The sequence below is a fragment of the Rutidosis leptorrhynchoides genome, chromosome 9 (genome assembly GCF_046630445.1).
Source record: "Rutidosis leptorrhynchoides isolate AG116_Rl617_1_P2 chromosome 9, CSIRO_AGI_Rlap_v1, whole genome shotgun sequence".
NCBI classification, from domain to species: Eukaryota; Viridiplantae; Streptophyta; class Magnoliopsida; order Asterales; family Asteraceae; genus Rutidosis; species Rutidosis leptorrhynchoides.
This window is the reverse complement of record NC_092341.1, coordinates 71396093-71420898: the sequence shown is the minus strand read 5'-3', so window position 1 is coordinate 71420898 and position 24806 is coordinate 71396093. Positions and strand designations below refer to the sequence as shown.

The following is a 24806-nucleotide window of genomic DNA, read 5'->3' as shown; positions in this document are numbered from 1 at the left end:
AGTTATCTACCCACAATGTACCGTAAAAGATTATATTGTACTATTTATTACTCCTCTAATACATATGATACTTTTAAAAAAAAAAAAAATATATATATATATATATATATATATATATATATATATATATATGATAAGGATATCATCATCACCTTTTATTGATACAATGTCGATGCACCTCATAATTGATACTCCGTATGAAAGCAGAATACGTGGTTTCCATATTTTATAGATCCAACGTTGATAATGCAGATTATGTGAGTCTTTATCATTTTAGTCATATTTTTTCATATAAATTTGATTTAATTAATTTAAAGAACGCGAATATAAATCAAATAACTACAAATTTGACTACTTACTCTAATTTTACATTGTGTTCTCGAGTTCTTTTGTGCGGAAAAGAAAGTGATGGAGAGGAGAGGAGAGAATACTGATAGAATAGAATCTATAGAAGCCACCGAGTTGCCCAAACCACCCGAGTTCGACATCTGGCTATGCCAAGTTGCGCACTATGCACGCCTTCTGGTCACACTTTCTTTTTGATAGATTCTCCTCTCCAGAAAATGATGGAGAGGAGGGAGTGTGAAATTGTTTTTTCAATCACATGTGATTTTCGCGCCACATGTCGCGCTCTCATTGGTCCCTTGAATCTCAACTTAATTTATGGATTCAAATGAATATTTCTCATTATAATATATATAAATAATAAATAATGAATAATTGTAACATAGTTTTTCTTAAGGCATATTTTATACAACATAACTAACATTTCTATCCTTCTTTTTTAAAAATATTACAGTACTATTTTACTGTTAAGTCTACAATATATAATCTTTGTATGTATGTACTGGGCAACTTCAGTGGGTTTACATTTAATCCATGGGCTAATGCGAAAGGGTTTAATCACAGACTCAAAGAGGCCCAATTTCGTGTTCTAAAACCCTAATTATATCAATCACCCCCGATACTCATACAAGCTAACAATCACACTTCTAATACCCTCTGCAAATTTCATCCAATTCAATTCAAACAACAATGGGGAAAAAGAAGAAATTCATCGACAAGAAAAAAGCAGCAACGTTTCAATTAATATCTCGTGATTCATCCGATCCAAATTACTCCGAAGATCCCTCCGGCGACCGAGTTTTCGTTAGAGTTGACGGCAACTCAGATAAACCTTTTTTTGACGATAACGATGACGGTAACGGAATATTCGATGACGCTCCGGAAGACTACAGCGGCGATGAAATCGACGGCCGTGATTTGAGTTTTGGAGAACGGACGGCGGCATTGGGACGGTTGCCGACTGGATCTTCGTTGCCTGATCACTTGAGAAGAGAGATATTGGAATTAGGGTTTCCTGATGATGGATACAATTATTTGTCTCATTTGAGGGAAATTAGGGTTGCTGGTGGTGGTTCTTCGTTTTATCAAAACCCTAAGGCCAGATTAGATCAATTACCTCGTGATATAAAGGTTATTTTCGTCTTTTATCTTAAGTTTTTAATAAAATTGTGTACTGTTTTATGTGCTATACCTTATGCATATGTATATATGTGTGAATTTTTGTTCTGTTTTATAGTAAATTAGTTAATAACTAATTACAAATTAAGTTAGTGAAGATACTATGCCATGTCACAATATGTAGAGATTATAATAATAGAAAAAATTGCATCTGTTAAAAATTATATCAGATGTTTATAAATTGAAATAGTTTAGCTAAAGCTAAAACAATTGGATTACATTTTTTGTAAATTTGACACTGTTAAGGGTAAAAGCATAAAAGTTTGATGTAAAATTGTAAACTACAAAATTACACAAACAAGAGTTGTAATTCCGAATCTACTTATAAACTATCATTATGTAGTATGCACTGATGTTACATTCTTACCCCTATTTTAAAATATACTGATGAGCTGGACGTATAATGTGTGTTTACGTGGGATGAGGTGGAATCACTCACAGTGCCTTCCATCTGCCTACGTGGAATTTTTTTTTTTTACTTTTAATTTTTTACCAACAAGACCCACAATGGTTTTCTCTGAATGTTGAAATTTAACTGTGAAAGTATTAAGTTGTTGTTTAGGCGTATGATGCATCAAAAATAGATGTTACAGAGGTGAATAACGATGATGAATCCTACAAGAAGGCAATATATGGTGTTGCTGTGAAAACTGTTCCCGTGCGGATTCAAAAAGCAATTGATCCAGAAGTGGCTGCGTTGTTAGATGATAGTGATGATTCACGTTTTGGTTCTGATGTTGAAGATTTGGAAGAGGATTTTGTTCTCAATGCAAATCTTCCAGATGAATCTGCAGATGTGGATTTTAATAAGACGTTGAATTCATCTGAAGATTCGAATTTGATTAAGAAAGAAGAGGAGTACACTACGTATTATGGACGAGATAAAAATAATGTTAGCTCTGAAAATTTGGTTGATACAAAGCCCAGAGAACGTCGAACTTTGGATGAACAGTTTGATATGGTGAGTTTGCTCTATTGTAATTTCACTATTATTATATTACGCTGTTATTGCTTTTAAAATGATATGCTTGTTACTAATGAATTCTGATGTTACAGCTTGAACTTCAAGAATATGGTACAGATAGTGAAGAAGAATATGAATATGAAAATGCAAACTCTGAAGATTTTGAACGTCATGACTCTTTTATAGAAACGAAAAATCAAGTTCCTTTGGAAATCGACGGAGACTATAAACTTTTAGTAAATGACAAAAAGATGGAAGAAGAAGAGCCGATTTCACTCGAAACGGCCGTTGATTTGCGACCTCTGTGTATGCAATATGCAGAACAATTCGAAAACGAGAATGAAAATGATAAAGTTGTGTTTGTAGAGGAAAGTAGTGATGAATCTGAAATGTGGGATTGCGAGACTATAATAACGACGTACTCGAATCTTGATAATCATCCTGGGAAGATTGAAGCCCCGGGTGGTAGGAGGAAGAAGAAGTTGACCGAAACGGTCAACAAGGCTTTTGATGAACCTGCTCGTGTGATTGCATTGAAAGGTAAAGAAATGCTTCCTGTTGACTTTTTGCCTCGAAGTAGGACGAATGTTGAGAAAGAAAGGAGTAAAGTCAAGAACGTGCAGCCGCCTAAGAAGATAATTGGTGTAGAATCGAAGGAAGAAAAGAAAGAGCGCAAGGTATTATTTCTATACATTTTTGTTGATTATCTTTGTTGATATTTGAAAACATGGCTGTCAAAGCGTTTTATGATTTATGTATTATTGATGCATTATTTATGGTTAGTAAAACCAATCAATTATGATTAAGATATTTACTAGTAGTCATACCTTCATTCAAGGTTTGAAAATTCGCCACTCGGGGAGTACTCGGTCGGGACCTTTTAGGGAGTACTCAGCAACTCGGGGAGTACTTTAATGTTGACTGAGTTTGACATTGACCGATTTTGGTGAGTTTTGGCCAAAATTTTGATTGATATTCCCCGAGTAATTCCGAGTTTTGACCGATATTCTGAGTAACCCCAACTTTTGACTGAGTGAGTGATTTTGACCAAGTTTGACCGAGTACTCCCATTTGCAAAAACCGATTAATTCCGAGTTCCGCTTCTATCAACTTTAACTAACATACGTGCTTTTAACTAATGAATATGAATATATGATAATATATTCATATCTTTGAATGTACTTCAAGTTCTGTAACATGATCGTTTTTTTCTTTGGATCATCATTGGTGTTCCTGGATTTTAAAATGTTTTTGTGTTGCGTTCTTTTTTTTTTTGTGTTGACGAACAACCGTTTATTAATTCAGGCTGCATTGAAGGAGGAAAAACGAGAGGCACGACGTGCTAAAAAGGATATGAAGGAGTTATACAAGAGTGAAGGTCAGCAAGCTCAAAAAGTGGCCGCTTTCACTGGACCATCTTCCATTCATCTTATGTAACCTGTTGGGAAGCAGTCGTTTAACCGTTATTTGTTTAAGTTATTGAGTTTTGCTTGTAGTTGTAAGAATCTGAACAAAACTTAAGAAACAAACAATATATGTATTTGTATTTATATACTATGCATTATTATTATGGTATACATCTTTTTTGGTTTACATAATGTGATGTATTCTTTTCTTGAGTCGGCGTATCTACAAGTATACTGCTAGAAGATCAATCAATCTAGCAGATGAATATCATCAGGAGCCATGTCATCACCTTCTTCAATTTTGTCGTTAAACCCTCGGTGTTCAATTGGGCCGTGTTTAGCGCCACTTCCTCCAGTGGAAGGTGTAGGAAATGGGTCATTGTAATCTTGTGTTTCATCGTGTTGGTGTTCTATTGGCCCGTGGTTTACGCCGCCTTTGGTAGGTGTTGGGTTAATAGGAGTATAATCTTGTGTTGCGAAAACTCTGGCTCTATTGGTGGTTGTGCCTTCTTTATCAATGGTGAATTTGATGCTAGTGTTTGGAAACAAATCATGCTTATGATGAGTAAAGTTATGCATAATCTGTGCATTATGAAGTTTGCGATGAAAGGCGGGTTGTTGAAATCCCTCATTTTGAATGCTGGTACGTATTTTGAAATGATGTTCTTTAAGGTGTGGTTGATGTGGGTGTATATAGTATGCGGGTCAAGCTGTTAGTTTTTTGCCTTGACGTATGCTGGAAGATGAAAAATGAAAATGTGACATTTTTAGCAGAAACAGGTGGTATGTACGTATATGTTATGTTCTAAAAACAATATCAAGTTAAAAGATATGAGAAAATTAAGTAAACAACCAGTTCCATTTGTAAGTGTTTAATTGTATTTCACATCAAATTATGGGTAATGAAGCAACTTAGAAATATGTTCTTTAGAGCTCAAGGTGTAAACACGGTGATTTTATTTTTTTTATAGGAAATTCATATTGACATGCTAACCAGTTAAGTTGTTGACGCATAATAAAGTTAGGCAAATAACGTGTTCCTATGGAAATATAGACATGGAGTACTTATTTCATAGCTTCGTTAAACTGATATTTGTTATAGCAATGATACTCGTCCAGTAAAGATTGATTGCGTCTATCTCTGAAGTGATGTTTGTACTACGTTTTCTTCTTACTTCAGAAGATTGTCTCTTTGTAGTATTTGTGCTACGTTTTTCTTAGATTGGATGTTGCCTTTTGGGGAAGGGTTCTGCTGCTCACGTATGCCCATGATTGCAAACGACGTCTGTTGCGGCATTTTGGTGTCTATTCCGTCTCGACACTGTATAAGTCGATCAACGGTCAAAATTCGCATCAACTGCTGGAAATGCTTGCTCAATGCCGGTCAAAAGTCAAAAATTCGGTTAAAGTCGATCAAATCAATTAAAATTGACGTAGTTCAGTGTTTACTTTTTTGGACTTTTTTGCTCCGTTGGTCCTTAAGTTATACATGAAATTGCAATTCGAGTCCCTCAAGTTTTTAATTGGATTTTCGAGTCCTTTTAATTGCATAATTTGGCAATCCGCATCCCTCCGTCTACCTGCCGTATGAATTGGCCAAAACACATATATCAACATCAAAAAAAAGAATTTTAAACCAAAGGAGCATTGGCTCAATGGTATTGAGGCGGTATTTTCAAATCTACACTTCATCTTATGAATTACTAAATGGTGCTATCGGTTTTAAGGGGATGCGAGGACTAAACTTTTTAAACTATCACTATATAGTATGCACCTGTTACACCTATTTTATAATATAATGATGAGCTGACACGCATAGCATGCGTTTACGTTGGTTTTTTACTTTAACTTTTTACCAGCAAGACCCACAGTGGTCTTCTCTGAACGTTGAAATTAAACTGTGAAAGTATTAATTTGTTGTTTAGGCATATGATGCATCAAAAATAGACATTACTGAGGTGAATAATGATGATGAATCCTACAAGAAGGCAATATATGGTGTTGCTGTGAAAACTGTTCCTGTGAGGATTCAAAAAGCAATTGATCCAGAAGTGGCTGCATTGTTAGATGATAGTGACAATTCACGTTTTGGTTCTGATGTTGAAGATTTGGAAGAGGATTTTGTTCTCAATGCAAATCTTCCAGATGAATCTGCAGATGTGGATTTTAATAAGACGTTTAATTCATCTGAAAATTCGAATGTGATTAAGAAAGAAGAGGAGTACAATACGTATTATGGAAGAGATAAAAATGATGTTAGCTCTGAAAATTTGGTTGATACAAAGCCCAGAGAACGTCGAACTTTGGATGAACAATTTGATATGGTGACTTTGCTTTATTGTAATCTATCGTGTCGTATTGCTTCTATATTGATCAGTGTTGCAGAACTCGGAATTACTCAGAGAGTTCTCAGTTTTTGCAACTCAGGGACGGGACAAACTTGATCAAAGTCAGTCAAACTTAGTTAAACATGGTCAAACTCAGTCAAACTCGGCCCAAAATCGGAATTACTAGGAAAATCGGTCGGTCAAAAGTCAGGATTAATCGGAAATTGGGTAAAAAATGGTCAAAACCAGTCAAAGTCAAATTTGGTCAAACATGGTCAAACTTGATCAAACTCGACCAAAAATAGGAATTTCTTGGAAAATCGGTCAAGATTTGGTCAAAACTCGGGATTACTCGAAAATTCAGTCAAAAATTGGTCAAAACCAGTCAAAGTCAAACTTGGTCAACATTCAAGTACTCCCTGTATACTTCCTGGGTTTCTCGAGTACTCTCTAAAAAGTCCTAGTAGAGATCTTGATATTGATATGCTCGTTACTAATGAGTTTATTTGATACAGCTTGAACTTCAAGAATATGGTACAGATAGTGCAGACGAATATGAAAACTAAAGGAGTATGTAATTCCTGGTGTATTCCATTGAAAAATAATGCATATATATACAAGTGGAGATCGTCAATGCATGATGATAAATACAAATATATCCCATAATTTAAGGGATATGTCTTTGACAATTACACTCCATAATTTAAGGGGAATTTATTCTAAAGATTTTGTGTTGACTATTACTCCCCGCAGTCGAAGCTATCGGTCTCCGTATACAAAGACTAGAACGAAACTTATTGAAAAGTAACCGAGGTAGTCCTTTCGTAAATATGTCAGCGATTTGAAATCGTGTCGGAACATGTAATATGCGTACTTCACCACGTGAGACTTTTTCCCGGACAAAGTGGATGTCTAGCTCTATGTGTTTAGTCCGTTGATGTTGCACGGGATTACCGGATAAGTAGATAGCACTAAAATTGTCACAGAACACGATGGTGGCTTTCATAATCGGACATGTGAGCTCAAGTAATAAATTTCGTAACCAACATGATTCGGATACTACATTTACAACTCCGCGATACTCGGCTTCGGCACTTGATCTGGAAACCGTCGGTTGTCTTTTGGATGACCAAGAAATCAAGTTATCGCCCAAGTATATACAATATCCGGAAGTAGAGCGACGAGTGTCGGGGCAATCGGCCCAGTCTGCATCTATATAGAAAACGAGTGCACGAGAAGATGACTTCGAAATGAATAAGCTTAGAGCTAATGTGCCCTGTATGTATCGTATGATGCGCTTTAGCGCAAGCATGTGAGCTTCATGAGGTGCGTGCATGTGAAGACATATATGCTGAACGGCATATGAAATATCCGGTCGCGTGAAAGTGAGATATTGTAGAGCGCCTGCAAGACTCCGATAGTAAGTTGGATCCGAGTATAAATCCCCCAAAGATGCACTTTGTTTTCCTTGTGTATCAACGGGTGTTGCGACTGGGTTGCATGAAACCATACCTACACATTGAATAATATCGCGAGCATATGCTGTTTGATTAAGAAATAGACCGTTAGTGCTGCGACGAATTGAAATACCAAGGAAAGAACTTAAAGGACCTAAGTCCTTCATAGCAAATTCGCATGCCAGCTTGGACATGAGTTGATCACGTAGGGTATCCGAAGAAGTAGTAAGTATAATATCATCGACATATAGTAACAAATATGCAATATCCTTGCCGTGATGATAAATAAATAATGAGTGATCACATTTGCTATGTATGAAACCAATGGTAGAGACAAAATCCTCAAAACATTGGTACCATGCACGTGGTGCTTGTCTCAAACCGTAAAGAGAACGTTTGAGCAAACATACGTGATTCGGGCGAGTGCGATCCTTAAAACCTGTAGGTTGATACATATAAACTGTTTCATTTAGATTACCATGTAAAAAAGCATTTTTAGCGTCCAACTGATGTATAGGCCAAGACTTAGACACGGCAATACTAAGTACGGTTCGGATGGTGGCCGGTTTTACCACCGGACTAAAAGTCTCATGACAATCAATTCCTAGCTGTTGTGCCCGTCCATCACCTACAAGACGAGCTTTGTAACGCTCAAAGCTACCATCGAATTTTGTCTTGTGACGAAATATCCACATAGATCGGATGATATGCATGTGTGATTTGTGACGACCCGGGAATTTCCGATCAAATTTAAACTTAATCTTGATATGATTTTGACACGATAAGCAAAGTCTGTAATGTTGAGTCTTAAAACTTTTGAACTATTTACATTGATTCAATTACCCTGTGACTATTCCCGATGATTCACGAACAACTATCTGTAAATAGATATAAATGATTTCTAGTTTAATCAGTTAACGGTGGTAATACACGGTTGACGTTTCATTAGTGTTCATATAGAGTTAATAACATTTATATATATATATATATATATATATATATATATATATATATATATATATATATATATATATATATATATATATAATCGTATGTTAATATAGGTAATATATATATATAATTTTCGTATGTTAATATAGGTAATATATATATATAATTTAATTTACATAATTACATATATATACACATTGCAATATAAGTAATTTATAAATATTATATATTTAGAAATTGTAATATTTCATTTTGTGTAAATAATTATGTATTAATATTAACGAGTTATAGTAATATTATTATGATTGTTAATAACATTATTATTATCAAAAATTAGTATTAATATTATTATTATTATTTGTAAAATTATGATTATCAAAATAAAGACTTTATATAAATATATTTTTATAAGAACAATTAAATGTATAATTTAGTTATAATGTCATTAATTATTATTATTTTTACATTGTTATTAATAATTATCATATTCCTTGTTATTAGTATTTATACATTATCCTTATTATAAGTATTATTATAAACACTATCATTTATATTGTTATTACTACTATTATCATTATTATAATTACAAATTTTGGTTATTAATATGATTAATATTATTATTAGTATTATTTTGATATTATTAATTTATATTATTATTATTAGTTATCTTATTATTACTAATTAATTAAGCTGTATTATAATTATTAAGAATAAATTACCAAAATTAAATTAATTTATATAAGATCAAATATAGAACGAATCCAGTATCCATCTCAATCGAACTGTTTATAATTGATTTTACAAATCTCAATTTTCGTACGAATTAGATAAAAATCACTATCTGCTTTTTTTATTTTTATCTTATTCTTTTGTTTCTTCTTCTCTGATTGGAACCTGTCGATTACAACCTGGCTAAATTCAGTGATAATTAACACCAATCGATTTCATAATCAATTATCAACCACAAAGATTTTTCCACAACCCATAGCCAACATCACAAGTTATCATCAAGTGTACTGCAGCCACAGCTGCCATCGTCTTCGTTTCTATCAAGGGCAGCAGCCTGCTACTATTTCATTTCGTCACCTTCATTCGAGCACCACCTTGACCACCATACATAAATCTATCATTGCAACTACTATATGCAACCTTTTCTTTCTTTGTTTAATCAACACAACATAAATCCATCACCAACTTTTCTACCTTTATGCTTGTCGACCTACAACCTGCACTAAAACCATTTAATCAATCATCATCTTAAACCACCTCAATCACCACCATAAACAACCATACCACTAACCGTCATCTCAATCCTTCTCTATTTCCTTTCTCTTCATCTATATCTCGTCTCTCTCTCCAAATTGTAAATTGTGAATTCTCATAAATTGAGCCTGTTTATAACCCAAACGAACCACCACCATCAAATAATGCTATCTTTGCAGCCCATACCCCACGTATATTACTGCAACCGTTACTGCATTCGAGTTGTTTCTGTATCGATAAATGATGATGATTTTAGTTTAAGATCATGATAACGGACAATGAAGATGATGACTTAGTTAAAGGTAATGATTAAAATAAAGAAACGAATAAACATTGATTGGTTGATTGATAAAGGCGTTTACCTTCTCCTCTTAGTGGTCGACCCAAATTAGTTATAATGACTTTTGGATATTACCTTTTGTATTATACATGAAGATGAATTGATGCATCTTTGTGCTGATGACTACTATCGAGATTTTTTTTATATAAACCGAATTCTTAATTTTCTATGGTGGACCAAAGTTAATGTTGATTGCTTCAATATTTCGGTTACCAAACCCACTTTACTCCCTCAATTTCTATGTTAAAAGGAGATAGTATTCCGTTCACCTTAATTAAATTATGAGGATGTCCTACAAACTGCTTTCACTCGACAACCACACTATCGACACCCTCTAACCAAACAACACCCCACTTACTATTATATTTGCTAGTGGGTTACAAAGAAGATCAAAAATTCAATAAAGGAAAGTGATGCTTATGATCATACTTAACTATTTAATAGTTACACAAAGTATTATCAATATTGGTCGTCATTGTCTGTTAGGTTTATGATATTGATGAGTGACGAGGTAAATGAAGACAGATGGGGTATGCAAGAAAATTTATGGGTGATAATAATGATGATTAATGATGAGGTTATAGTATAAACATATACTAATGTTCTATTAATTAAATTCCGGTGATTAACCTGTTATGATTGTGAGTAATGGGAAGTGACGAAGTGATGTTTGTATAAAAATAATGATGAACGAATTACAGCGAGGTGATATTTCCTTCTGTTCGGCCGAGAGTCTTTAGTTTTGGTTGGGCCTTAAACTCGCTTTAATTATTGGGCCGAGAGTAATAATTCAGTTGGGCCGAGAGTTCTTTTTCTGTTGGGCTGTAATAAACCCATTCGATTCCTGTTTTCCTACTCCTGGTCAAATGAGACGAATGATGATGGTTATTTTGATGATAATGATACGATGGTATTGTGATGATGATGATTAGGCTTTAATGTTAAAGAAGATGATAACAGAAAATCGGATTAATTAGAATTAGTGTAATAATAATCTAAGAAAAACTGAATTGGTGAAGTGGTTTGGTGTTATGACTGGTGAGCGAGGGGTCGCGGGTTCAAGCCCGGACATTGGCGTTTCTTTTTAAAGCTTGTTCCTTTTAAGGTAGTTTTATACTATTATTATTATTATTATTATTATTATTATTATTATTATTATTATTATTATTATTATTATTATTATTATTATTATTATTATTATTATTAATATTATTATTAATATTATTATTATTATTATTAGTATCATTAAAATTATTATTTCTATAAAAATTATCATTCCTGTAAAAATTATCATTTTTAAAATTATTATTATTAACAAAAGTATTTTTATTAAAATTAGCATTTTTATCATGATTATAAATATTATCATTTTTATTATTATTATTTTTATAACAAATAAACATTTTCTATAAATATATATATATATATATATATATATATATATATATATATATATATATATATATATATATATATATATATTATAAGACATTAATATAATTATGTATGAAAACATTAATACATTGTAGTATATAACAAATAAAAATAAATATATTCAAATTAACAATTAATATAACTTAAAATTTAATTATTCGATTTCAAGTATATGTGTTAATATATATACTTGATATAGGTTCGTGAATCCAAGGTCAACCCTACACTTGTTAAATGACGTCATATGTATTTTTATTACAAAATACAGTATGTGAGTTTCATTTGCCTTTTTACCCTTTATATTTTTGGGCTGAGAATACATGCGCAATTTTTATAAATGTTTTACGAAATAGACACAAGTAATCGAAACTACATTAAATGGTTGAATGATCGAAGTCAAATATGCCCCTTTTAGCTTGGTAGCCTAAGAATTAGGGAACATCGCTAATTTTGAGAATTAGTGCACGCCTAATTGACGCGAATCCTAAAGATAGATCTATTGGGCCTAACGAACTCCATCCGTTGTAGCGGATGCTTTAGTACTTCGATGTTGTTTTTATCATGTCCGAAGGATTTTCCGGAATGACAGGGGATATTCTTATATGCATCTTGTTAATGTCGGTTACCAGGTGTTCAATCCATATGAATGATATTTTTGTCTCTATGCATGGGACGTATATTTATAAGAAATGGAAATATGAAATCTTGTGGTCTATTAAAATGATGGAAATGATCATTTATGTTAAACTAATAAACTCACCAACCTTTTGGTTGACACTTGAAAGCATGTTTATTCTCAGGTATGAAAGAAATCTTCCGCTATGCATTTGCTTATATTAGAGATATTACTTGGAGTCATTCATGACATAATTCAAAAGACGTTGCATTCGAGTCATCGAGTTCATCAAGATTATTATTAAGTCAATTATAGTTGGATGTATTATGAAATGGCATGCATGTCGCCAACTTTCGATGTAAAGAAAGTTTGTCTTTCGAAAAACTAATGCAATGTTTGTAAAATATATCATATAGAGGTCATGAACCTCGCGATGTAATCAACTATTGTGAATAATTTATAATCGATATGGACTTCGTCCAGATGGATTAGGACGGGTCCCTTCAGTTGGTATCAGAACGGTGGTCTTAGCGAACCAGGTCTGCATTAGTGTGTCTAGCTGATAGTCGTTAGGATACATTAGTGAGTCTGGACTTCGACCCTGTCTGCATGTCAAAAATTTTGCTTATCATTTCGTGTCGAAAATTATCTGCTTATCATCCTTAGGAAATTACCTGCTTATCATTCTTAGTCCAGACACATCTTACTACAATGATTGCATGAATAGTGTATAGACAAAATTTGTATCTTAGCGTATCTGCTAAATCATATCTTAGAGTATCTATTACTGTAGACTTTGTCTGACAGCTTCCGTAGATTCCTCAGTAACTTATGAGATTTTAGTATTATATATGCATATGTAAATTATGTATTGTAGGGTACTAATCTATATCCTATAATCTATTTCTTATCGAAAATCCTTCATCTGATCGTACGAGATGAATCCCTCAACCAGTTCGAATTCCTCGGATTTCGACAACTATTCCGATATGGAGTTTCACCTAAGCTCCGAAAGTAGTGTCACCAGAATGAATCAACCAATCATCCATCCCCAATTCATCTGATGGATTCGTAGTCGACTTAATCAATGGAGACGTGAAGAAGGCGATCCCTTCCACCAACCGAAATCACCTCTTGGTGAAGAACCTGAAGCACTTACCGGTGAACCTGTCCGAAACACCATTTTCACACTCATTTCCAGAGTATCTCGCCACGATTATATTCTATCTAAAATTATAAACCTTATTCATTCACTCGTTCTGACCGACAATCATCCCGGAATAATATAAGAAATCAACGAGCTTCGCGCCCGAGTTGTAGCCTTAGAAAATATGGTGCAAAACGTACCAGCTTCAACAACATCACTGTAGCGACCCGACCAAATCATGTTTGACGGCGCCGTCTACTTAGGTCCCGTTACGTGGTCATAAGTCTTTAAGACAAAGTTTGACCAAAATATGTCACCTTCATTTCAAAATAAAGATTTTCCCAAAGTTTACAAGAATTGTTCAACCAATAGTTAAGTTACAACGTTATAATACGAATGAAATCTAGGCGACACGGTTTAAAGTAAAGTCAAAAGACACTCCATGAAATGCACATATACTCGACATCCAATGCAAGTATCAAATAATGAGCGGAAGCATGTATCATGTATCGTTCAAGGACCTGAGAAAAACATAGAAATCTGTCAACGAAAACGTTGGTGAAATCATAGGTTTAAGTAAATAAGTACAAGTGAACCACAAGATTTGCATCAATGAATTAATAGTAATACATTCCAAAAGTTTGTTTCACGAGCACCCAATTATCAATGCTTAACATTTCCTTCCATTGAACCCCATCACTTAGTGCTAGAACATACACTGTTTCTCGAAAATATATTTCATTCGTAAACGGTAGCGAACCGTTTGAATGAGGGTTTGTCAAACCCATATGGATCCATACAACATAAGTTCTCGCTTACACCCGGCAAGTGTAACTAATGATAATCGAATTGAGGATTTTGTTCTAAACTCGTATGTAGAATGTTTGTTTTCCTGTACTTGTGTTCACTTAGTAAAGAAATGTTTATGTTTTCTCATCCCAAATGTAAGTTCAAAAAGAGTAAAAGTGGGACTATGATCTCACCTTGAGTGCACGAGTAGTAAAGTACTTCGACAAGTAAACGTGTGCAAAGAACAATGCAGTCTTGACCTAAACAATAGGTTTGTATCAATAACGGTAAACACAATAGGTCAAAGATGTTCAATTAGTCCTATGGCTCGTTAAGACTCGATCATAATAGCATGTGAATCAAATTGTCATGTTTCATGCAAGGTACAAGTATAAAAACATGTTAGAACGATTGCACAATTATTTGGTTAAGTTTGATTAAAAGTCAACTTGGTCGGGTCAAAGTCAACAGAAAAGTCAACGGGGTCGGGTTGGATATCCGACAATTTTTCTAAGTTATATAATCATATATGAGCATGTTGGCCAAGTTTCATGTTAATCGGAGGTCCGTAGCATAGCAAACATTTTCATGTCAAATGACCAAAGCAAACAGCCAGTTTTAGCCAAATGGGACGGCGTCCCAAATGGCTAGACGGCGTCTCGATTAAAAGAGTGGGACGGCGTCCCCAATTCCTAGACGGCGTCTAGGTTAGAAAAGTGGGACGTCGTCCTGGGTATCTGGACGGCGTCCTGAGGTGTTTCCAGGCCCTGGTTGCTGAAACTCCTAAGTGCACGAATCAAAACTCAACCCAACACAATTTACAAACCGCAAACATTCAAGGCATGCATTTTATATCACCGGAAAGGTATTTTGACAAGGAATGCAACTATGCACTTTTTATCAATCAAACTTTCATTTACAACAACCAAAAACCGCAATCAATGCTCCTCATTCAATGCATACAAGTCATAAACGCCATTTAATGATTCGATAGCCAAATTACATGAACAATATGCCGTTTCGAAGGTAATTAAGCATACAACACAACCTAACACTTACAATTAACATTTCATGTCATTTAATGCATCAAAAATCCATTCCTAGTTCATGAAACCCTAACCAAAAATCACCAAATTTCATAATCAAGTTTAAGAGGTTTCTTAGATCAATCTTTACATCCAAATGAAGCTAATGATACTAGTAACACTTTTAAAACATGCACATTAACAATCTAATAACATTTGATCATCCAAAATCAAGGATTTAGCAAGTAATTTTCATAATGAACTAGTTACACCAAAAACAACAAATCGAGCATACAAATTACTTACACGACATCACAATGAGCCATAGACACTAATTAACATACTTTTAAGTCAAGAACACAAATTTAAAGAAAACTAGTGTTTTAGAAATGTTACCCAAACGAGATGAAGTTGGTACCAAAACGAAGAGGATGAAGAGAGGATCACAAATATGTAATTTATTTTGTTGTAAGCCTCCTAGATCGAATTTAGATGATGATTGAATGAATTTGGAAATTGGGTGTGTTCTTGCTAGAGAGAAAGAGAGAGAGAGAGAGATGGTTGAATGGTGGTGATTGGGGTGGACTAGGTGACCTAGTCAACTAGTTTGCCCCGTGTCAATTTTAGTCCCTCGAGTTTGTAGTCGGGTGCGAAAAATACCTAAACGGAAATTTTAAAACGCGTATTAACGGGAGATGTTATAGACATGTAACGGAGTTTAAATTAGTATAACGGAAAAGAAAACGGAAAAAGGCGGGATGTTACATTACCTACTCCTTAAAAGAAATTTCGTCCCGAAATTTAAGTAGGCGTAGTAGTCGTTGTTTCTTCCTCGAGATCTTGCGTTTCTGAAATCACAAATAGATGAGGATACTTCCTTTGCATTTGGTCTTGTCTTTCCCAAGTAAACTCGGGTCCTCTTTTGGCATTCCAACGAACCTTGACAATCGGGATTCGGCTTTGTTTCAATGTCTTGACGGAGGTGTCCACAATTTCAACCGGTTCCTCCACAAAATGAAGTTTGTCATCAATAGTAAGTTCTTCGAGAGGGATGACGATATCGGGTTCGGCAAGACACTTTTTCAAGTTAGATACATGGAAGGTAGGATGAACGGAGTTCAATTGAGGCGGAAGATCTAAACGATAAGCAACGGTTCCAATACGCTCCAAGATTTCGAAAGGACCAATATACCGCGGATTTAGCTTCCCGCGTTTCCCAAAACGGATTACACCCTTCCAAGGTGCGACTTTTAACATTACTCGGTCACCGACTTGAAATTCAAGATCGTTGCGTCGTTTGTCGGTATAGCTCTTTTGACGACTTCGGGCCGTCCTAAGCCTATCTCGGATTTGAACGATTTTCTCGGTGGTTTCGTGAATGAGTTCGGGTCCAGTGATTTGCACGTCGCCTACCTCGGCCCAACAAAGAGGTGAACGACATTTGCGGCCATATAGCGCTTCAAAAGGTGCGGCTTTAATACTCGCGTGATAACTATTGTTGTAAGAGAACTCGGCGAGAGGTAAGTGCTTGTCCCAAGCTTTTCCGAAATCAACCACGCAAGCTCGTAACATGTCCTCTAAGGTTTGAATTGTACGTTCGCTTTGTCCATCGGTTTGAGGATGATATGCGGTGCTCATGTCTAAACGCGTTCCCAACGCTTCTTGCAATGTACGCCAAAATCTAGAAACGAAACGGCCATCTCGGTCGGAGATAATCGATAAAGGTACACCGTGTCGGGCTACGATCTCCTTAATGTAAAGTTGTGCAAGTTTCTCCATTTTGTCCGTTTCTTTCATGGCAAGGAAGTGTGCGGATTTGGTGAGACGGTCAACAATAACCCAAATGGTATCATAACCGCCCGTCGTTTTTGGTAGCTTGGTGATAAAATCCATCGTTATCCTTTCCTACTTCCATTGCGGGATCTCGGGTTGTTGAAGTAATCCGGACGGTCTTTGGTGTTCGGCTTTGACTTTGGAACATGTCAAACACTTGGAAACATAAGTAGCTACGTCCCTTTTGATGTTCGGCCACCAATATAGTTGTTTAAGGTCGTGGTACATCTTATTGGCACCGGGGTGAATCGAGTATCGTGACTTATGGGCTTCATCTAAAATAAGGCTTCGTAGATCCCCATAACTAGGCACCCAAATTCTTCCGGCGAAATATCGGAGTCCGGTTTCTTTAACTTCGAATCGAGAGGTGAGGACGTTCAAGTGTTCGAGAGAGATGTTTTCATCCTTGAGAGCCTCATCTTGGGCTACCCGAATTTGGCTATTAAGGTTGGTGTGAATGGTGATGTTTAAAGCTCGGACACGGAGAGGCACCGCTCTTTCTTTTCGACTTAAGGCATCGGCTACTACATTTGCCTTCCCGGGATGGTAACGAAGCTCGCAATCGTAATCGTTTAAGGTTTCAATCCACCTTCGTTGTCTCATGTTTAGTTGCTTTTGATCGAAAATGTGTTGAAGGCTTTTGTGATCGGTGAAGATAGTACTCTTGGTTCCATAAAGATAGTGTCTCCACATTTTAAGTGCAAAGACAACGGCTCCGAGTTCGAGATCATGTGTCGTATAGTTTCGTTCATGAATTTTGAGTTGTCGAGAAGCATAAGCAATGACTTTCGTTCGTTGCATCAATACACACCCAAAACCATGTTTTGAGGCATCGCAATATACAACAAAGTCATCATTGCCTTCGGGAAGTGACAAGATAGGAGCGGTGGTTAGCTTCGTTTTCAAGATTTGGAATGCGGATTCATGTTCGGTCGCCCAAATGAATTTCTTTCCCTTGTGAGTCAATGCGGTTAGAGGACGTGCAACCAAAGAGAAATTTTCGATGAATCTACGATAGTACCCGGCGAGACCCAAAAATTGACGAATGTGAGTAGGAGTAGTAGGAGTCTCCCATTTGCTAATGGCTTCGATTTTCGTTGGATCGACTTTAATACCTTGGTCACTTACAACATGACCAAGAAATTGAACTTCCTTTAACCAAAATTCACACTTGGAGAATTTGGCATAGAGTTGTTCTTGTCTTAAAAGTTCAAGCACAAGTCGGAGATGTTGTTCGTGCTCTTCTTCATTTTTAGAATAGATCAATATGTCATCGATGAACACAATAACGAATTTATCGAGATACGGTTTGCACACGCGGTTCATAAGATCCATGAACACCGCCGGTGCGTTAGTGAGACCAAATGGCATGACAAGGAATTCATAACTACCATAACGAGTTCGGAAAGCGGTTTTGGAGACATCTTCCCCCTTAACCCTCAATTGATGATAACCCGAGCGGAGATCGATTTTCGAATATACACAAGACCCTTGTAGTTGATCAAAGAGGTCATCGATGCGAGGAAGAGGATATCAGTTCTTAACCGTCAATTTATTTAGTTCACGATAATCAATGCACATTCGTAGGGATCCGTCTTTCTTTTTAACAAACAAAATCGGAGCGCCCCAAGGTGAATGGCTAGGTTGGATAAAACCACGATCAAGTAGTTCTTGGATTTGACTTTGCAATTCTTGCATTTCGGATGGGGCGAGTCTATATGGTGCACGTGCTACGGGTGCGGCTCCCGAAATAAGATCGATTTGGAATTCAACCGGTCGATGAGGTGGAAGACCCGGCAATTCGTCGGGAAATACATCGGAAAAGTCACTAACAATTGGCACATCATCGATATGCTTATCATCGGACTCGACTTTCTTAACGTGGGCAAGGATCGCAAAACAACCCTTACGGAGCAGTTTTCTAACTTTAAGGCACGAAACGAGGTTGAGTCTGGTGCAACTCTTATCGCCATAAACAATCAAAGGTTCACCATTCTCGATAGGAATTCGGATTGCGTTAAGATCACAAAGGATGTGAGATTTCGTTTTGACTAACCAATTCATACCGATTATTACATCAAAGCTTCCTAGTTCCATGGGTATCAAGTCAATCTCAAATTCCTTACCCAAAATGTTTAACGTACACCCCCGGTAATATGTGTCAGCACTTAATAGTTTCCCGTTAGCCACTTCAATGGTATAAGTGGTATCTAATGGAAGAGGTGGAGTGCTAAAAGAATGAGTCAAAGTCTTGGATGCAAAGCATTTATCGGCACCCGAATCGAATAAGCAAGAGACATAAGAATTGTTGAGAAGAAACGTACCCGTGACTAGTTCAGTGTCATCCCGGGCTTCCTCGGTGTTGATGTTGAAAGCTCGGCCGCGCGTATTGGGGTTATCTTTCTTCTTTGGGCATGCATTTCTATAATGACCCGTTTGGCCACATTCGTAACAAGTGCCCGTCTTTGGTGCATTGGGCCACTTTCGAGCGACGGGAGTGGCACTTTTACAATCGTTAGCCTTATGACCAATTCCTTGGCACCGATGGCAAATTAGCTTACTACATTCGCCAAAGTGATGTTTGTTGCATTTGTTGCAAAAAGGTAGATTCCCGGCATAACCCTTCTTGCCGTCGAAAGTGAAAGATTTCTTGGCAAAGTTGTTGTTGCTTGATTGGGAGGGTTCCCACTTTCTTTTGTTGCCGCCCGATTTATCCTCGGCCTTAGGTGCCGGAACTACGATTTCGTCAACCGTTTCAATTAGTTGGCGAGCCATGTTCATAGCGGCTTGATGACTAGTGGGTTTGGATGACATCACCCCTTGTTTGATGCTTTTTGGAAGACCGAGCATGTAGAGCTCAATCCTTTGAGATTCGGGGTTAACAAGATTAGGACACATCAAGGATAGTTCGGCGAAGCGTTGATTATAAGCTTTAAGATCGTTTCCGACCGCTTTCAAAAATCTTAGTTCTTCCTCAAGCTTTCGGGTTTCTTCGCGCGGAAAATATTCAACAATCATCTTTTCCTTTAGATCGGCCCAAGAGAGGGCATGAGCTTCATCGGTACCCACCGATTGAACATAGGTGTTCCACCATGTTAGAGCAATTCCGGAGAAAGTGTGAGTGGAGTATTTGACCTTGTCTTGGTCCCGACAACCGCTTATGCTAAAGACGGCTTCCGTTTGCTCAAACCATCGGGTGAGCACGACCGGTCCCCCGGTTCCATCAAAAGTGTGAGGTTTGCACCCCATGAAAGCTTTATAGGAGCATCCCTCGTTTGAGTTTCCGGCTCCATTGTTGTTGTTGTTGTTGTTGTTGTTGTGGTTGTTGTGGTTGTTATTATTATTGTTGTTGGATGAGTGACCGGCGATGGCCGCATCTACGGCGGTAGCTATCATCCGTTCGAGAGCTTGTTCGGGAGTTTCATTGCGGCGTACACGACGAGGAGCCATTGTTCCTTCAAGACACAAGAATATCATTGATTAGTATTCTCAATAATACTAACCGTGATATAGAATAAAGATAAAGAGAAGTTTTTCCTCGACTCGCCTTAAATTCTTTATGTCATAATGTCGGAACGTTCATATGAGTCACCGTAATATAATCCCGGAAATTATATTACCCTGATTCATATGTGCATTCGACATCATTTCATATAGTCAAGGTGGCGTGTCAATCAAATTAAACAACGTGAGATTAAGATGAACTAAGAGTAGATATGAGTAGAAGCGTTCGAGTATAAATGCACAAGTAGTCAAGTAATTCCTACTTCAAGTCTATATGCCGGTTGTAGTCTAGACTCACCAATGTACCCTATGACTCGGGGTCGACACCAATGAACTCTAAATCCCTACAACCAACGCTCTGATACCATCTGTAGCGACCCGACCAAATCATGTTTGACGGCGCCGTCTACTTAGGTCCCGTTACGTGGTCATAAGTCTTTAAGACAAAGTTTGACCAAAATATGTCACCTTCATTTCAAAATAAAGATTTTTCCAAAGTTTACAAGAATTGTTCAACCAATAGTTAAGTTACAACGTTATAATACGAATGAAATCTAGGCGACACGGTTTAAAGTAAAGTCAAAAGACGCTCCATGAAATGCACATATACTCGACATCCAATGCAAGTATCAAATAATGAGCGGAAGCATGTATCATGTATCGTTCAAGGACCTGAGAAAAACATAGAAATCTGTCAACGAAAACGTTGGTTAAATCATAGGTTTAAGTAAATAAGTACAAGTGAACCACAAGATTTGCATCAATGAATTAATAGTAATACATTCCAAAAGTTTGTTTCACGAGCACCCAATTATCAATGCTTAACATTTCCTTCCATTGAACCCCATCACTTAGTGCTAGAACATACACTGTTTCTCGAAAATATATTTCATTCGTAAACGGTAGCGAACCGTTTGAATGAGGGTTTGTCAAACCCATATGGATCCATACAACATAAGTTCTCGCTTACACCCGGCAAGTGTAACTAATGATAATTGAATTGAGGATTTTGTTCTAAACTCGTATGTAGAATGTTTGTTTTCCTGTACTTGTGTTCACTTAGTAAAGAAATGTTTATGTTTTCTCATCCCAAATGTAAGTTCAAAAAGAGTAAAAGTGGGACTATGATCTCACCTTGAGTGCACGAGTAGTAAAGTACTTCGACAAGTAAACGTGTGCAAAGAACAATGCTAGTCTTGACCTAAACAATAGGTTTGTATCAATAACGGTAAACACAATAGGTCAAAGATGTTCAATTAGTCCTATGGCTCGTTAAGACTCGATCATAATAGCATGTGAATCAAATTGTCATGTTTCATGCAAGGTACAAGTATAAAAACATGTTAGAACGATTGCACAATTATTTGGTTAAGTTTGATTAAAAGTCAACTTGGTCGGGTCAAAGTCAACAGAAAAGTCAACGGGGTCGGGTTGGATATCCGACAATTTTTCTAAGTTATATAATCATATATGAGCATGTTGGCCAAGTTTCATGTTAATCGGAGGTCCGTAGCATAGCAAACATTTTCATGTCAAATGACCAAAGCAAACAGCCAGTTTTAGCCAAATGGGACGGCGTCCCAAATGGCTAGACGGCGTCTCGATTAAAAGAGTGGGACGGCGTCCCCAATTCCTAGACGGTGTCTAGGTTAGAAAAGTGGGACGTCGTCCTGGGTATCTGGACGGCGTCCTGAGGTGTTTCCAGGCCCTGGTTGCTGAAACTCCTAAGTGCACGAATCAAAACTCAACCCAACACAATTTACAAACCGCAAACATTCAAGGCATGCATTTTATATCACCGGAAAGGTATTTTGACAAGGAACGCAACTATGCACTTTTTATCAATCAAACTTTCATTTACAACAACCAAAAACCGCAATCAATGCTCCTCATTCAATGCATACAAGTCATAAACGCCATTTAATGATTCGATAGCCAAATTACATGAACAATATGCCGTTTCGAAGGTAATTAAGCATACAACACAACCTAACACTTACAATTAACATTTCATGTCATTTAATGCATCAAAAATCCATTCCTAGTTCATGAAACCCTAACCAAAAATCACCAAATTTCATAATCAAGTTTAAGAGGTTTCTTAGATCAATCTTTACATCCAAATGAAGCTAATGATACTAGTAACACTTTTAAAACATGCACATTAACAATCTAATAACATTTGATCATCCAAAATCAAGGATTTAGCAAGTAATTTTCATAATGAACTAGTTACACCAAAAACAACAAATCGAGCATACAAATTACTTACACGACATCACAATGAGCCATAGACACTAATTAACATACTTTTAAGTCAAGAACACAAATTTAAAGAAAACTAGTGTTTTAGAAATGTTACCCAAACGAGATGAAGTTGGTACCAAAACGAAGAGGATGAAGAGAGGATCACGAATATGTAATTTATTTTGTTGTAAGCCTCCTAGATCGAATTTAGATGATGATTGAATGAATTTGGAAATTGGGTGTGTTCTTGCTAGAGAGAAAGAGAGAGAGAGAGAGAGAGAGATGGTTGAATGGTGGTGATTGGGGTGGACTAGGTGACCTAGTCAACTAGTTTGCCCCGTGTCAATTTTAGTCCCTCGAGTTTGTAGTCGGGTGCGGAAAATACCTAAACGGAAATTTTAAAACGCGTATTAACGGGAGATGTTATAGACATGTAACGGAGTTTAAATTAGTATAACGGAAAAGAAAATGGAAAAAGGCGGGATGTTACAATCACCGGCACCAACAGTACCACCAACAACTCAAGTTTCAACATCACATGCCTCAACATCTCATTCTGTACCTCGAGTATAATCATCGTTCTACATGACGTTCTACGTCATTTATCTTCGTTCGACATGATGGATTATGTAATCTCTAATGTTTTATAGATTATGTACTCTAGTTCTAACTGTAAACCAAATGAGTTTAATATCATATTAACTCATTAAATCCATGATTACATCTGAAGAAAATATATATGTATATATGTTTTCATAAAGATAGTAATTAAAAATTATTTGGCACAAACTATTAATGGTGAAAATATTTTAACGGGTAGGTAATACCCGAGGAATATTTAGATTGCACATTAATAAGTTATACTGTACATTCTTCGAATCTGATTCAATAATCATTTACTATCCTATTTACATCCACAGTTATACAAATTCGTTCACCACAGAATAACCATTTTCATCCAATTTCATATTTGAATTTTGATCTATCAGAATTCAACAAGTGGCATAATGAAGAAAACATTAGACAAAATAAAATTTATTAGAAACAACAATTTAACTATGCGAAGAATTTTGTTAAGAATCCACATTAACTGTCCTAGCTAACTGATTACATTTTAATTATCGCAATTTATATTCTCGCAATTTCATTTATCGTCATTTAATTTCTGTTATTTATTTTACGCACTTTAAATATCGGGACACGTATACAAGGTTTTGACATATCATATCGATGCATATATATATTATTTGGAATAACCATAGACACTCTATATGCTGTAATGCATGAGTTTGCTATACAGGGTTGAGGTTGATTCCATAATAATATATATACTTTGAGTTGTGATCGAGTCTGAGACATGTACACGAGTCATGATATGTAGTAATTAATTCGAATATTATATATATAAACTATATATGAATTATTAAATTGCTAACTGTGGACTACCAACATTGGACAATTAAAATGAATTAAAATATTGATTATAACATATGAAACTAAACAATTCTTCAAGTTTGCCACTTGATTTCATCTTAAACCTCATTTGTATCTTGATGATTATGATCTGCGTTCAAACCTTTCATGATTCTTGAAAACAACTCAATCGAGAGGATGAACCAACCGCACTTCATCTACAGAAGAAAAGATTGATGCGTATAGTTATGCACCTGAAAACTCTCGGAAACTGAGTAAACGTTTAACACGTAGATGTGCTAATTCCTTTAGTGTTATTATTACCCAAGATAACTTTGCTGTTCTTTTTCAAAATAGCCAATTTTGTCACAGCTCCAGCAAGACAACTTCGACTTTTCATTCAAAAAAACCTTATTATAACCTTGATATATATATGCGTGCTCATTTATTGTTACCAGAAAACCTTTTATATTCCACCATACTAACATCAGCGTTTAATCATCTAAAAACACAATTCTCCTGAAAACACCTCGGATTGATAACCGACGATTCAGATATGGCTCCAT

General features: G+C 36.0%; 2 protein-coding genes across 2 annotated transcripts in view; both read left to right on the top strand.

The window, feature by feature from the left end:
• The first annotated feature begins 988 nt into the window (after positions 1 to 988).
• LOC139866403 (uncharacterized) lies at positions 989 to 4107 on the top strand. Its single transcript, XM_071854636.1, has 4 exons — positions 989 to 1476; positions 2087 to 2485; positions 2581 to 3165; positions 3794 to 4107. Exons 1-4 carry the CDS (start codon positions 1036 to 1038, stop codon positions 3923 to 3925), a joined length of 1557 nt encoding a protein of 518 aa, XP_071710737.1. The 5' UTR covers positions 989 to 1035; the 3' UTR covers positions 3926 to 4107.
• A 378-nt stretch (positions 4108 to 4485) lies between these two features.
• LOC139868152 (uncharacterized) overlaps positions 4486 to 24806 on the top strand; it is a 37770-nt gene continuing 17449 nt past the window's right edge. The window contains 3 exon segments of the mRNA XM_071856485.1: positions 4486 to 4566; positions 5820 to 6218; positions 6737 to 6793. Of these exon segments, the coding sequence (XP_071712586.1) occupies positions 4486 to 4566; positions 5820 to 6218; positions 6737 to 6793 (537 nt within the window).

What these genes read in the sequence shown, in the direction of transcription:
- LOC139866403 (XM_071854636.1), top strand. Translation starts at nt 1,036, where the DNA reads ATGGGGAAAAAGAAGAAATTCATCGACAAGAAAAAAGCAGCAACGTTT. An exon ending in AATTACCTCGTGATATAAAG is followed by an intron (nt 1,477 to 2,086) that starts GTTATTTTCGTC and finishes GTTGTTGTTTAG; the next exon opens with GCGTATGATGCATCAAAAAT. An exon ending in TGGATGAACAGTTTGATATG is followed by an intron (nt 2,486 to 2,580) that starts GTGAGTTTGCTC and finishes CTGATGTTACAG; the next exon opens with CTTGAACTTCAAGAATATGG.